Source organism: Patagioenas fasciata, chromosome 5 (assembly GCF_037038585.1).
Source record: "Patagioenas fasciata isolate bPatFas1 chromosome 5, bPatFas1.hap1, whole genome shotgun sequence".
In the NCBI taxonomy this organism is placed as follows: domain Eukaryota; kingdom Metazoa; phylum Chordata; class Aves; order Columbiformes; family Columbidae; genus Patagioenas; species Patagioenas fasciata.
In genome coordinates, this window is record NC_092524.1 from 3,149,763 (window position 1) to 3,166,024 (window position 16,262).

Below are 16,262 nucleotides of genomic sequence, written 5' to 3' on the forward strand. Positions count from 1 at the left end.
AGGGCTGCATGACCAACCAAAGAGCTACACAGTACACTTCTACATGGTATTTAACAATGAAGACAGGATCACATTTTCACAAATTTGCAAAATAAATAACAAAGACAGCAGTGTTCACCGGGCGGCTGCCTTTTTCCTGCTGGGCAGAAATGTTGCAGCATTATCTGTGTTTGCTCAAATGTGTTTGCAACCTTTGCTGGGTTGTAACCCAGCGTTCTGCGGCTGGAACACAAAGGACTCAATTGAATTATGCAGAGCAGACCCATGGATGGGCTGTCCTAATGACATTTTTATTAGGTATTACTATAATCCGTGACATTGCCCCATTCTGGAATGAGAATAATCCAGGCATCCCAACACTTTCCTTTAGTCTCTGCCCTATTCAACTAATTTCTAAAGTGTTTTGCATTTCTGTACCAAAAAAACATAAGGAGAAAAAAAATATAAGTGAATAACCAACTCCAAGGCAAGAATTCAAACTGAGCTTTATGACCTTCCCCTTTCAAGAGTGCAAATACGTAATTTCCAATGAACACGATCCAGCACCAGACTTGAAAAAGGTCCTGAAAGTCACAGAGTAATTTGAATTTCCCATGCTACAGGGAAACAGTGCTTCTGTTAATACTGGCTGAACACCAAAATTTAGTGTATATAAGGACTCAACAATCGCACATTGTATGTTGTTACTTCAACAGAAAAGTCAAAGCATGGAAATAATTTCTGGCATAATTATTCTTCTATTATGTGATGTATTTCTAAGCAGCCGATGGGTCAATATTGAACAGAACTACCTGTAATTCAAGTTCCCATTGTTTTATTTAACTGCTTGTAAGCACATAAATGTTATAACAGATTCCAACAGTTATCGGACATTGCCTCCTATGTTCATGCAATTTTCTCACCTAAATTTGTTTCTATTGGTTGTCTGTTAAGAAATTTGGATATGAGGGAATTTAGCCTTCCACCTTACATAATTTGGTTTACCATTAACTATTTGTTAACTTTGGTCACACATACAGGTTGTTTCCAAAAGATGGACCCAATTTCAAAGCAGCATATTTCACAATGGAAACATGTTACAATTACACCAAAATTTACAAACCGTTTAATGAGTTATCAAGTTTTGGTAACCTTTTAATAAATGCTTCTTCCACCTCCTGTACGGACAACATCGAGACGATAGTCAAATTCATTAGTTGCAGAGCAGCAGTGATTTCAAATTGGGTCCATCTTTTTTAAACACCCCATATATCCATATCTCATGATATAGGTGACCTGATTTGCAGTTCACATTTACATGTATTGTGAATTTAGCTCATTGAGCATAAGCCCTAAGGCTGAAATCCTAAAAGTACAGGCTGTGGCCGTACAAACTTCACATCGCCTGACTTGCAAAAACCATTTTGATGGCTAAGAAATGGGCCAGTTTTCAGTGCACGGCTTAGTCCGTGGCTGTTCCACTGGGTTAATCTCAGTTCCACTTAGGACAGCGTCTTGGGCAGTCACCAATTAAGTCCATTTCATTCAAGTCACTGAAAAGCCAGCCCACGATAAAAAGATGAGGTTCCTGCTTAAAAGGAATGGGCCAATCCACAGATTTTCACTGTAGTTATTAAAATTCACAGCAATACCCTCATCCACTTCACTGTGTGTAAAACTAAACCAACGCAGAGCACGTGTTATCCACTGGTTTATATCACCATCCAGGCCTCCAAAGAACCTAGCAAACATCTGCAGGGGGTATATGCTCACTTCCCATTTAATTCAGAGTCAAATATATAAATTCACATATGAAAAAAACTCCAAACATCTACATTAATTAAATTAAATTTCCAAATAAAACAATTATATCCACATACATCAATTTAGAGAGCAGGGGAAAAACCTAAACTCTGCAGCCAGTTACAACTTGCAATTATTTTCAATACCTGAAAACGATATTGATCTTAAAGCTGAATAAAGTTCCTTACCCATGCTATATTTTGCTTTGGTACATGTCGTTCTTTTCAATATTTCATAAACCTATAGAAGGAAAATAAAAGAAAGGGTTACTTCAGATACTGCCACTGAAAAGCACAATCTTTTTTTGTGTACAGCTCAAATATTGGCAAAGCCAAGATGCTGATGAAGTCATCGTTCTTTATTAAAAGTCATGGTATTTAGGAGAGCAGGTCTTGAAGGCTTCTATACTGAGTCATCTATACAAGAGAGAAATGCTTAACTAAATAGCCAGCTACCAAGATAATCAGGGGAAGGAGAGTTACATGTAACCATTCACATAACAGAAATGCCATTTTCGCTCCTGTTAGACATTGATTGGAGATCAGAAAACCCTCTTGTACCTGGACCAGCTCTGCCAGTGCAACTTGGCTTCAACTCAAGGACTTCATAATGTGCACACAGCCATTTATAAAAAAAATGGACTAACACAAGCTGACCTTAAAATTTCTGAGCTTGCCTGACCTCGGTGGCAGAACAGATGTATTTACTTTTACGATGTATTGCATTTATTGTCAAATAACCTTTGCACATCTCAGCCCGAGCGGTCAAGCTCTTGGCCCTGCACCACTCCGGTGCAGCGATGTTCTTGGGCAGCAAAGCAAAATCTCAAGCAAAAACTCATCTGCCTGTCGTCTTGTAAGTCCAGGGACTTCAAGGGCTGTCATATAGTGATTTCCAGTTATGTAACGTATTTTTTTTCAAAGGTCTTTGGCTTAGTTTCTATTCGTCAAAGACTCACAGGGAGTGACCAGATTCCTGTTCACTTTGCACTAGGTAGAAGGGTCAATATTTGCGCTGTGGTTTAAAAAGGCACAGGAGAAAGGTGGGAGAGAACTTTAAGAAACAAGAATACAAAGAGAAATGCGCACAGGCTAAAATGATGCTGGGAAACATTCTATGTCTTCTATTACCGGGTGATTTATAGGGATTTCAAACAAAGCAACATGCTTCCAGCATTACTGTTATATGCCCAGTGTTGCCTGCGTGGTTTAAAAAGAAAACAACCACCCAACTCTCCCATTCCTTCCAGCCTCTGCTATGAGTTCCTTTAGTTTCAGTCCATTTTCAGTTCGTCTTGCTCACCCTCTGGTCCTACGGTGTCATTTTAGTCTTGCTACATTTCTCAGACAGCTTGTTGTAATGAATTTTAAGTCAATTTGCTCCCTTAGGTTTCTTGTACTTACAGGTTTTTTCTTTTTAGACACATAAGGGAAAATCTACAAACAAAATCTATGTGGGTTTTTTTTTTCCAATCTCAAATGAAACGTTTTATCGCAAATAAACCAATTTTATGTTTGTCTTTTTCTTTTCCATTTCGGTGCTGCTGCATCTGCCTTCCCTGGTTAAACTCACTCAATCCTGATAAACCTGCGCTCACACCAAATCAGTGCACTTCACACTACATCAGTGTGAGCTACATCAGGGAGTCCCCAGACTGGAATTTCCAAGCAGGAAAGGGAAGTTAAATATCTTACACCTCTTATCGTCGTAGCAATAAAAGCGAGCTATAATTGCGATACAAGCTCTTTTTGAAGCCACTTAGCATCCAAATGTTAAATATAAGATAAAAGCAGCAGCAAGTGGGGCAAGTCCACATTATACTTTGAAAAATGTTGTAGCAAGTGCTGCTTGGCACAGCCCCTTCCAACTGCCTGGGATACCAAGTGAGCTTCTCCTCTCAATTCCCCCCTTGGTGGCTACGAAGGAGGCTACACCTTCTCCCCCACTCTGTTTTATTTTCTGCGAGTCACAAAGAAGTATTCAAATATATTTTGTGATATCATATTCCTAGTATTAGGCTTTATTTCTGTAAAGGAACTGCAGAAGTTTAATTATGAGAGGAAAGGTCCCTCTAAAACGGAGGCAGGAACGGCTCAGCTGTCCCAGTGTCACGTACACGTACATCACACTCACTAATGTAACAGGTGAATAGACGCAAAACAACCAGAGCAAGATGCAATTTTCTGTCCTTGTTGCATTTGCTTCAAGTAAACTTTAATGTTATAAATACAAATCATAAATAATGTTAAATAAACCCCATAAACCTCGACACTTTTAATGCCATTCTAGAGAATTGCCCCCCAAGTCCCTATAATTATTCCCTGCAAATACTTGGCTCTTTCATTGAAATTTGTTTTGGGAGATTCCACAGCATTTTATAAAAATTGTTATAACAATTTTATAGTTATGAAAACATAAATGAGGCACGGGGGTGCAGGCGGCTGGTGGCAGAACCAGTGGTAGAATGTAAATCTATTCCTTTCTGGTGATATGTCCACTAATAAACTGTGTCCCAGATTAACTGTGAAAGGGAAAGAAGATCCGAATTATTTTCAAAAAGGGAGCAGCCTGTTAGCATCAAACACTACTCGTCACATGAGCTAAAGGTGGAAATGCTTTATTTATAACTTCACTAACGGATGTCAGCGGCAATGCCTGGAATTTGATTAAGTCAAACTTGCAAGAGGCTTTGTAGTAAAGCTGATAAAAGGGCTATTAACACTGTGACTAAGGCACTATCCACCATACATTACTTATTTACAGTACTTACTATAGTGCTTCTCGTTTTGCTGTCAAAGAAGGAATCTCTGTCAGACAAATCAAATCTGTTAAAAGATTAGAAGGAAGCCCATTAGGTTAAAAAAAAAAAAGGCACCAGTAATTTCCTGCTCTTGTTGACCCCTTCAATATTTTCATTCCTCCAGGGGCTCTCTCATGGCTAACATTAAAGAATAGCTTGTAGAAACCTCATTATAAAGAAAGTCCATCCCAACTCTCATATTTTAAAGAAGCTGCTTATGTGATTCACTGGGTTTATATATTTGTAGGGCTTTTTTTTTTCTGCACAAAAAAAAAAGACTGTTGGTGCTGATTTAAGTTGAATTCCCGATCACTGCTGGCCTTGAATTTCTCCTAACAATCTTTATAGTTTTGTCTGTACCTTAAGCCCTGTAAGGCCACTCTTGCCCCCCTTATTCAGCAAAGACATAGGTGGTCTCACCAAAAAAAGCCACCACTGCAAAGAGTGTAAGGCACTTCCAAATCTAAGCTAAGAAGCATCTTTTGGGCTTTTTCTGAGCCACCAGCCTCCTTTGCTGTAGGAACATCCTCCATGCAATAAATACAGAAAGACATTTCAGGCAAGAACATGTCAAAAGTCACATCCATCAACCGGCCCAATCAACATGTTTGTGAATCTAATACACAACTCTATCAGTGTTCTGCAACCCTTCATTAAAAAACCCAAAAAAATCTGTACGTCCAGTGAAGAAATCCTGCCCTAGGACTGCTATTGGTTCCAGCTGGCACGTACATAAACAGCCTTCAAAGCTGCTCCTCTGGGATGCTGGCCAAGGAGGAGCAGCAGCAAAGCAATCCAGGGCAGGCAAAACTTTGGCCGGGCCTCACCTTAAGGGTTTTTTTTCCTACACCCACATTTAAAGCTATTCTTACAGATATAAAATCAATGGCAAAGCCGCCACCGACTTCAAAGCATTGCCAAAGTTAAGGCCTGGTTGGCAGAACATGTGTGAGCTGCCCAAACCAGATGAATCACATAATTCTGAAATCGATCAACCCGTATCGTTGGCTACAAATTTGACCGAGCATTTTATTTTACATGGAAAAAAAGAGACTATTGTAAACCACATCATAAATTTTGTTTGGCGGTCTAATAGTTTATGTGTATAATTGTATAGATGTGTATTATACGCCACAACTGCTAAAATACACAGCGATTTTACAGAGGGGTTCTACTACCCCTCATTCCTCAAGAGGGCCAAAAAAATTAATTAAAAAAACCTAGATTTACTGCAAAATTGAAATATTCTTTACAGCAATCCCTAACAAGGTGTTTGCATTCATTTTCCCTTTCACCTCTTGGTGCCTTAGCTGCTCTCAGGAAGGCTGGAACCTGTTGACATGAACATTTACAGAAATTTTTCACTTACAGGTGCTGTTTTTCTCTGGAGAAGGGGTAGGAGAGGCGCTTCATCGTCTGAGGTTTGTGTTCTGCTACTTTGGGCTGGATGGGCTCTGTTATTTTTTGAATTACCGTATTAATCTTTTTCAGAAGGCCATGGGTCTGATTGATCTGATACATCTGAGTGGGCAAAGAGAAAAATACAAACAGTAAAAGTCTATGGTTTTTTGGTTATCCATAAGAGAAAGTGAACTGTAAGGAATAAATCATCAATTAAATAAATACATCAGAATAAACTATTGAGGAGTAGAGCTTACCTTCTTGGAAATAGTCAGAAACACATGGATGGATGGGAAAAATCAAACCAAGGCAAGCAGAGGAAGCCTATCGCTTTTCCTCTGAGCCAAAACATGGTCTGTATTAGATTCCAAATAATTAGGCTGGGGTGTTCAGTGGAGATAAACCCAACTCTGGCTCCTGAGACACCCACTCCTCTGGCATTTACTATTTTCTTGGTGCAATGGGACAAAGAAATGAAGGCGCTACAGATCCCTTGTGCAAAAACAACACACGCGCTCTCTCCTCTCTCATGGGGCTTTCATGGGAATATTGTGCAGGTTTCAGGGTTTTTCCCTCTTCTGTATAAAGAAGCCAAAATATCCTGAATGATTTATTGCAGTTCTGTAGCACTAAATGCAGGAATTGTGTTAGCAGGTCACAAAAGCGGGTTATAGGCTTCCCTGTCCGAGCCCCTAAAACTATGCGCAGATCCAGGGCAGGGCTCCCACCGCAGGTAGATGCTCAGATGGAAATAAGGCTTTGGGGGTCTAATTCTGCATCTGATTAAAATCGGTGGTAAGTGAGGCAGTAATGGGGATTAATACGAAATCCAAACCAAAAGTGTGGTTTTAATGTTGTAATAAACGGTGTTGGGCTTTCAGACTGGCTCTTGCTCCATTATAGACTTTCCTCTGTAGTCAGGGACGTGCACTTAGTCCGTGTTTAAATATTAATCCATCTCTAAGCTGTGCTCATTGAACAGGTAGCTATCTATCATGGATGATTTAGAATTAAGCTCATGATGAAAATATACTGTCTTTTCTTTAATGATATTTCCAATATTCTGAAAGGTCATTTATTTCGTGCTAGAGTAGTCCCAACTCCTGCAAACATGACTAACACTGTATGTGAATAGTCACTAAATGCAGTGAGGCTACAAACTGTTACTCTAACACTCATTTTTAGCAGTGTAGCTTTTTGGGTGAGAAAACCCTCCAAAACACACATCAGTTTCATCATCAGTTGAAACATCTCTTTTAAAACACACCGAGAGGATGAGGCAGTATCTAAAATCATTCGCATGGTGTACAGATAGAAGTGGCGGATGGGAATTCCCCATCTCCATTCCTCCTTCCAGTTATTCTTTCTGTTGTCCCAAGCGAGTTTGTGACTCATTTTGTGTACAGATTAGTCAACCGTTTTTAAAATGCTTGTGGGAAGAAAAGTCTACATTTGCAAGGTACTCAGAGATAAGCGTATATTTAAAATATGCCTTCCAGAGGGACAAAAAAAAAGAAAGTCAGGACTCACCTTTTTTGTGGGCATCTTGAGCTTAAGAAATTCTGCCTCTCGGCACAATACATTCCACGGTGCGTGTATTTTTACAAATCCGACCCCATGGATTTTAGTCTTTAAAAAAAGCAAGACAAAAGGTTACTGATGAGGGTGAATTAGGTATTTTTCCTCTTGTGTTTCGTACATATTTAAGGAACAATCAGTTAATTCCAACACAATAAATCCCATTTGTTTGAGAGCGCCAGTTTCTAACAACAGGACAATCACTGAACACCTCTCTGTGCTGAGCTGCTATAAAACGTGACTCAAAACTCCTATTGTCTTCCAGAACAATTACCGCAAGGTTAAACAGATAAAAATTGTTTGGGAAATAAAAGCTGATGACTGTGGACACAAATACGGACTAAGCCAGTTAAATCTGAATCATAGGCATCCAGCCAAATGGTGTGATTTCCTGAGTGTGTTGTAATTAATGAAGCTGAGAGAGTCCTGGCTGCCTCCTAAGAGCTGCTCAGGATCACTAAGGACCAGAACTGTAGTAAGAAAGAAGCAGCCTCAGATACTCAGGTGAATATTTGCATTAAGACATTATGCATTTTAATTAGGAAAACTGATAGGAAGAATTCAACAAAAGCAGGTTTTTCCCCTTACGCTGATGTGCTGGATATGGAAGATGATGTATTAATAAATCCATACATCTTGCTTTCATCTCTATACACCACTGATTTGGTTTGGTATCTTGTACTGAAAGGACAGGGTTGTCTCTCTTTTATGGTGTCCTGAGCTCTTCTGCATCATCTGAAATCGTGTTACATGTCACAGGTGGGGACCTGCATTCTGCAAAGGATTTCAATACCTATGCCTTGGCACAGGGAGGCTTCCCATTTACCACAACAACTTGCAAGTTGGATAGAAAGCAATTCTTATTTTCACCTGGGTGACAGAGAACTGAAAGGGTTTTTTGCATTATACCATGCAAAATATATTCTTTAGATATATATATATACACACACAATTATATACATGCCTGTAATTAGTGAATGACGGATGGCAGATTTTTATTTTTTTAAAGACACTCTGATCACAGGTCTAGATGTTTAATCTCAACTTTCAGATCCTGTAAATAAAACCAGCATAAATGTTTTCTCTCACGGGAATTACAGGCATATTGGTTGGATCAGTTAATTGTAATAGCTTTCTTTGAAATTAATATGGCTGTGGCTATTTCTACTGATCACACACTGGCAGTACTTCACACACATCATTTTTTATATAGTCTAATGATCTTTTAATAGAATATACTGTTTTCAGGGTACAGGTGGAAGGCGTTACAAGCTGTACTGTTCACATCTAAGAATGGAAAGAGCCGACTGTAATACAGACCCACGTGTTGGAGCTAGAGCATGTACCAGAACCCCCTGAACAAATTTAATTCTCCTGAAGTCTATCCTGAGGTGTGAAATGTCACTGTCTGTATCAGGTATTTCTCATCAGAACTGGAATTACCAGTGGATCCAAACTACAGCATAACGTAAACCCATCAAACTGGGATTAGTGCTGAGAGCAATTTAAGCCTCACTTCTAGATACACAACACATCAACAAGCTGTGTTGCAACAGTGGATGTGCCACGAGTCCTGGCCAAGGAAAGTAAGAAACTTCAGCTCATCGGGGCATTAATAACACCGCAGGTCATCCCTGTGAGACAAATGAAAACGGTGGGTGAGGATGACACTGCCAGAACTGAAATCAAATTCTGAAAGAACTGAGCTCGTGTAACCTCGATCAGAGCCAGGTTCACAGGACTGGCTCAGCATCTCCCAGGATTCAACCATCAGTTATCCTCCTTCTCTTTAACTGTTTGAAATGGCTCCTTACATCCTCATCGTGTTCCAGTTCCAGACCAGCCTCCACAAGGTTCCCTTCGTACTCCTCCCTGCGAAACCTCTTGTCGTCTTCATGGCAATCCACATGAGGTTCGCCTTCCCCCATTTCCAGTTGCGCTGCCTTCCCAGGAAGCGGCTGGTCCTGCTTGATGTTCCGGGTGCTTGAATCATTGTGATGAACTCTCCTGGCCAGCGTCCTCCCTGCCGAGGACCTCTTGTAATGATAGACCAGGATGTAGTCTACTTTCCTCTTGCCGTCTCTGAAGTAGAGTCCATATTTGCAGTCAGCATCTGGATTTTTGGATAGGGAATTTAATAACTGGAAGCAGGGAATGGAGAGAAGGAGAGAGGAGAAGAAGAATGAGTACACGTGCCAACACGGACAAGAGATAGACCGTATCCTTGTGTCAAGGACTCCTTCTTGCCTGGAGCACACAACGACCTATCTTCAAACAGCAAACATACAGGACAAACCCCCCCATGCTGTTTACTCAGAACAATTTTGCAAGTTAACACTTGCAATTTTACTGGGAGCCAGCTGGGATTTCACTGGTCAGAAATAAATAGATAACATGACTGGGATTTAATCTAATTACCAGCACACTAGTTCATAAGTCGGCTACTTTGTGGATTTGGTTTTCTCCTTTGGGGGTTAATCACCACTAAGATCACCTGTCCTTTTCCACCCAAGACATCTGCCTTTCAAGTCTGACAAACAGATTAATACCATGTGCAAACATTTCTCACTTATCTATCCTTGCGAGTTCGTATCATCTGAGAAAGAGATCATCTGAGATACAGACTGAAGGGAGCCAGCTGGTTGGGACGCGCGGCCAAAAATGCACATGGACTATTGCCAGGGAAGTGGGTTCATTGCTTACTGAGTTCATCACTGTTTTCCCCCTGCCTCCACTTATAAAACCTGTATCACTTTGCAATCTGATGGTGGCAAAGGCTTTATTCCCATCTTGAATTAACGCTGCGTAAGTGTTGCAAGATGCAAGAAATGGTAAGACTTAAAACACAATCCCATTTCCAAGCATTTATCTGCAAACTCCACAGGGCAACCACAGAAACAGAGAAAGTAATAACAACTATTAATTTCTACTTTCAATAGCACTTCTCATGCATAATTCACAATTCTACTCTTGGAGATGCACAGACCATTAAAAAAAATTTACTAGTGACTTGCATTTGTTTTTACAAAAAATATCACAGGAGTGGTTTTTCAGGGACCAAGGATGCTTTCTGGCTTTTAATTTTACAGATGAATTTTAAGCCTTCAAGTAGGCGTGAGGACTTGTGCTCCAAATAATAGCAATTGCCCATCGGTTGCAAATAATATCGGTGAAAACCCATTTGGGACGTGTACACCTTCCAAGTTATTTGCAAACCCCTGTTTCTAAGACAGTCCGATTTTTAAAGCCGAGATGAAAAGAGCAACCTCTGAGCTTACTGTGCAGTATATCACAGCCAATATAGCCAAAATTCCAATGAAATCCACCCAGTGTTGCAGAAATTTGCATACTTCTCTGACCATGGCTTTGGAGAGGGCAGGTCCCAGCTCCCATAGCTATAAATCAAGGTCTTTAAGAGACAGTCTGTTCATCCCTTTTTGCCTTGCCGAGATTTTTTACTTGGACAACAAATCCAAGCAGCAAACCCCATTTTCCTGGGTGTGGAGGGAGGGGAAAGCACACTGAAGAAGTAATTAGACACGTGTAATGAGATGAGCGTGTAGCAATATCGCATGGCTTGGCTGCAGGTCCCCACCTCCTCAGTGCCTCGTGGTTTTGCTCCATACCTTTGCTATCTCCTTGTTTCTCCTTTTCCTTCAGGATCCCATCTCTCTTTTCTATTTAAACTAAAACATTTGCTTCAAATACATAACTATATAATAAAATAATGTAGCCATTTGCTGGCACCATGGAGCTGACCCCTTGTCTTATTCCCTGCTCTGCATCTGTCTTATCTGGCCATGATGATAACACATTCTCCAGGGCACAGGCTGCTCATGTTTGTGCCCCATCTAGATATTCCTGTTTAGTTCTTAAGCATAACTACAACATATCTGATTTCTTCACATTTAACGGCATGCACCTCTGAATTCAGAACATTATTATTCTTCTTTATGGCAAGCATTCCTTGTTGCCTTTAGCAGCACCGGCAAGGCTCAGCTGTAGCTGGGCTTTGGCCCATGGGGACAGCCTGCTCCTGTAGGCTGCTGCTCCTCTCAGATTCCCTTCCTGATGCAAGACCAGCCTTGGTGATCTTTTAAGGATGTGGTGTGACTGCTAAAAGCACCCACAGGCCACATCCTTTCTTACAGTGCTGCTACACTGAAATACAGAGGGAGTTGCACTGACTTAGACCATGGAAGACTCACGTCCCTTCGGTCGCAAATGAGACACAGAAAAGACATTTCAATTTTATCACAATAGGAGGGATATTTACACTCTGACAGAATTATTCCTCCTAATTAAGCACAAGCACAATGTATCAAATGTTGCTTTATATCTTTCCCCAGTGAGATGTGTTATATAGCCCACTCCATCCCAATTCTTTCACACAAATAAACTCATTTTTATGTGTTTATGACATAACCAACTCCTAATTCTGTTAGGTATTCGTGTTACTAACTTCCTTTAAAATCAGTTTTGAAGAATTTAAGCAAGGCACAATTAATGACACCGGAAATCTAACAACTATTGTGTGCTACAGACTATTAGTTGAACGTTACCTATGTTAACAACAGCTTTTGCATGAAATTTCAGACATTTTGGGGCATCTATATGGGCAAAGAGATTTAAAGGTTGCCACAGCCTTATTGCCAGATTGCTTACCCTGAGAATAGCCAGCCCCTTTTCAGGCTACAGGTTAGACAAGGATCCCTCGATTCCCATCAAAGAACAAACCCCACTAAATTTGCATGTCCTGTGGCCGGTGGGAATCCTCCTCCACACTTCCAAAAAAGAGGGAGAGGATTCCAGAGCATCCTGGGAATGGAAGGAATGGGAAATAAGCTCAGGGGTTACGATACATCTGGCAAGTCCTCTACTCACTGTACTCTCGTGCTGGTCGTATCCTATATCCTCAATAGCTCGGATGTTGATAATATGGATCCCCTTCTCCTCAGCAGGTAGACAGGAGTATTTCTTGTTCACCCTCATTCCTGTCTCCTCTGGCGCCTCGTTGAGATCTTCTGGCAGAAAATCCACCCCATGAAACTCACTGTCTGTGTCTGAAAACAAAAGGAACAATTTCACCGAGACGCTTTGAATACCAACGCTTGCTCCTCCCAGAGCCACCCCCACCTGCAACCTGTCCTGTTCCTGCCACCTTCTGCCAAGGAGCCCTTGGGCAGAGCTCCCACCCCTTTCTCGCTCTCCTGCAGCCTCTTTGTTCTTATTTAAGTAGTCTTAAAAATCTGACGTTTTCTCTTTCTCAACTGCCAGACACCCGCACTGTTTCCACTTATTGGGTATACAGATGGGCTAAAGGATTTAACGTAAAATTTTCACTACAAACTGAGCAACCAGATAACTGATAAAATGCAAACTACTGTTTGCATGTGTGAATTTCTGCAAGCAATAGAAGGCAAAGTTTTCCAAGATTAGATTCATTTTAACATCGAAGTAAAACATTCCAGCATTATGCTTCTCTTTTTTTTTACTCCACACGGGCGCACAATTTGCTCGCCTAAAGAATAAAGCAAGGATTTTAGAGTTTAGCTTTGAAAGGATACTAAATTAACTCTCCCCAAAAAAAGACAAACAACAAAAACGTCCAGAGAAACATGGTCTAATAGCAGCTATATATTACAACAGCCTGTTGCTGCAACTAGTTCAACACTGTTTCTGGAGCAGACAGCAGCAGAACTTGAATGGAATGAGCCCATTAGGAAAAATACTTCCCTCCTACCTAGAGCTGCCACCAAGCTTATGATGAGGTGAGGACAGATATCACATTTTAATTAGCTATGTCTTAGCCTGAGAGTAGGTTACTCCTCCTTCATGAAAACTACCCATTGGGATCTGGTTGAACTTCAGGGATGATGTGGAAGGGAGAGACAGAGAAAATCTCATTCCCCAATAAGTCGGCAGATGCTGTGGAACTGAGGAGCACGGTTGATAAGCTGGAGGGTAAGGCTGCCACTTCGAGGGGTCTCGACAGGCTGGAAAAATGGAAAAATACAAAGTCCTGTCCTTGGACAGACCAGTCTCAAGCACCAGAACAAACTGGGCATGGACCGGATAGAAGGTACCTCTGCAGAAAAGGACCTGAGAGTCCTGGTGGGCAGGTTCAAAGTGGGTGATCATCTTGAGTGGTGAAGGATAGCTGCGTACTGGACTCTGTTAGTAAGAAAACAAAGACAGCAGGTCTGGGGAAGCGATTTTCTCCTCTATTTACACTTTCCAGAGCACAGTTAGAGTGCTGCGACCAGTTTTGGCTGCCCAGCACAAGGAAGACATTGCCAAACTGGAGCAAGTTCAATGGAGGACCATGAAGACAGGCAGGGAGCTTGAGTGCATAAGGAGAAGCTGAGATCCATGCTTATGCATCCCAGAGATGAGAAGGCAAACGATGGGGTCCCATTCCTGCCTTTAACTACCTACTGAGTTGGTACAGACATGGGCAGAGCCAGATAATCTTCTCACAGGTGCATAGCAAAAGGATGGGAGGCTACAGACACAAGCTGCAACCAGGGAAATTATCACTTGACATAAAAAAAACCCCAAACAACAAAAACAAATAAAAAATACCACAAAAAACCCAACACAGAACAACTTATTTCTTTAATGACTCCATCACACGATGGAGAAAGGGCCCAACAAAGCTGCAGATCTTCATCAGTGCCTGGAAGTGGTGGGAGCTTGACCGCACATGCCGCCAAGCAACTTGACCCAACTTTAATGCTGGGAGGGCGCCGCACAAACCTGAAGTCCAGGTTCTTCACGGCGACATGGGTGAGTGAGCTTGGACAACAACCCGCAGCAGCAGAGGAGGAAGGTGAGGCCAAGGCTTTGTCACATTTCTCAAGCTTATCAGATTAAGATAACATCATTCTTATGAAAGCCACACTTCTCTGAAATTAATAGTCATGCTTCTCTGGAACTCATCAACACCATAAATTTGTCCATCCTAATTTCAGTTTCTGTATCTGGGAAATCTGTCTAAAGCTGCCTGCTTTCCTAGGAACTGCAGCGCTCATTAACACCACCACCTTTGCATAAAATCTGGGCGGCAATTCTCCTTATATAATTGATGCCCGCAGCATGTACACCCACCTCTCCGCACATCTGTGCTGCAGGTTTGGGCTTTTCTTTAAAACTCTCAAATAGTTATCTCAGAAAAGATGCCACACTTGCAGCCTTGGGGCAACATCCTCAAACCCACTAAATCACTTGAATCATGATTTGTAATAAGTTAAAGAAGCTTTTTGGGGGGTAATATACAGATGCAGCCAAAAATGAGCTGTCTTGTGGAAGCAACGAGCATGCTTGCTACACGTGTACATTCTCTTTTCCCCAACATACACACACATATAAACACACAATCCCTGAACACATGGGAAGAGATACACATGCAATCTGCTGCAGAATCCTATGTATTCAATCTTTTATTCTATAGCTGTAAAATACATAATAATACAGCAAGTTTTGGAACTTCGTAAGCATAACAACCTGTGTTTTTATTTGGAAGAATGCCCAAAACAACTTTCTAAAAACAATAGCTTAAGTTCTGTAAAAGTCCCCTGTCCTTTTTCCTTTTACTAAATAAAGCCCAGCTACTTCAGCAGGTAACAGAGGATATTAGAAGAGAAGCACCTTTTGCGGATTATGACTGTGAATATTTTGTATATCACATAATGGAGCTGTGAACTGAAAAGTGCTCATTTAAAAATTCCAATCAGGAGTATGTTTAGAGCAGAAAATCACAAGCTTCACTGAGTCCAAAGGAGCTCCCTGTGCTCTGGGGCTGCATTTCTGAGCAGCATTTGTTAAGTCCACAGCACAGAGCAAGGAGACCTGCTCAAGTGATTCAGTCCTATTGTGCAAGTCCAAACAATCACCCATCCGCAAGCATATATTTACATTTGTTTACACATCGGTAGCCTGGCAATATCGGAAAGAACAAATACTGAAGGCAGGCAATGAATCACACCATTTTGGTTTATTATGGCTACTGGAAAAGAGATGAAACGCAAGAACTTTATTGATACAATCTTAATTACAACAAGTTTGATTTCTGTACTTAAAACTGATGTCAGGATTTAATACTAAGTAAAGCCATCCAAACCACTTTGGTAATTACAAATGCACTAGTTCACTTACACTGATTTGGCAAATGTCAAAGCATTCTGTTGTGGAACACAAAATATCTTTTGGTATGGAACAGAGTATTATAAAGACTTAAAAACATGAATCTCTGTTGTGCGTTAATCATATTAAACAAGGACAATAATTTAACCTCAACATAAATTCATGTTCAGGATTATTTACGATATTTATTTAAGATAGACATAATATGAAGAGCACAAAGCACATTAATGTGCTAATTCAGCTAGAGTTACATCTTAATGTCTTTCTTAAGAGCTGAAAGAGGAAAGTATTGTGAAAATCGCCAGCTTTGCTGCCTTCTGACATTAGTTAACCCACTCTCTTCTATTTACTAATCAGAAAACACTACAACAAAGACTCAAAGAGGTGCACAAAGTATTTCATATAACCTATCAGCCCTTTCTCTTCCATATCCACAGCTGATGTTGGCCGGAAACTCATGGATTCTGAGATAGAAAAGGTTCCTAATATTCCTGGACCCAACTCAATACTTCTATACTTCATTATGTTTTGCTTTGTCATTTCCCAGTATTTGCTA

At 40.8% G+C, this 16,262-nt stretch overlaps 1 protein-coding gene across 5 annotated transcripts in view; it reads right to left on the reverse strand.

The window, feature by feature from the left end:
• ANO1 (anoctamin 1) overlaps positions 1–16,262 on the reverse strand; it is a 118,590-nt gene that overhangs the window by 31,031 nt on the left and 71,297 nt on the right. For all 5 annotated transcript variants that reach the window (XM_071808800.1, XM_071808801.1, XM_065839482.2 and 2 more), the window contains exons 2-7: positions 12,446–12,624; positions 9,376–9,702; positions 7,514–7,612; positions 5,952–6,103; positions 4,553–4,607; positions 1,971–2,022 (exon numbers count right to left, since the gene is read on the reverse strand). In XM_071808800.1, the coding sequence (XP_071664901.1) occupies positions 1,971–2,022; positions 4,553–4,607; positions 5,952–6,103; positions 7,514–7,612; positions 9,376–9,702; positions 12,446–12,553 (793 nt within the window). In that variant the 5' untranslated portion in view covers positions 12,554–12,624. The remainder of the gene's footprint in view (positions 1–1,970; positions 2,023–4,552; positions 4,608–5,951; positions 6,104–7,513; positions 7,613–9,375; positions 9,703–12,445; positions 12,625–16,262) is intronic.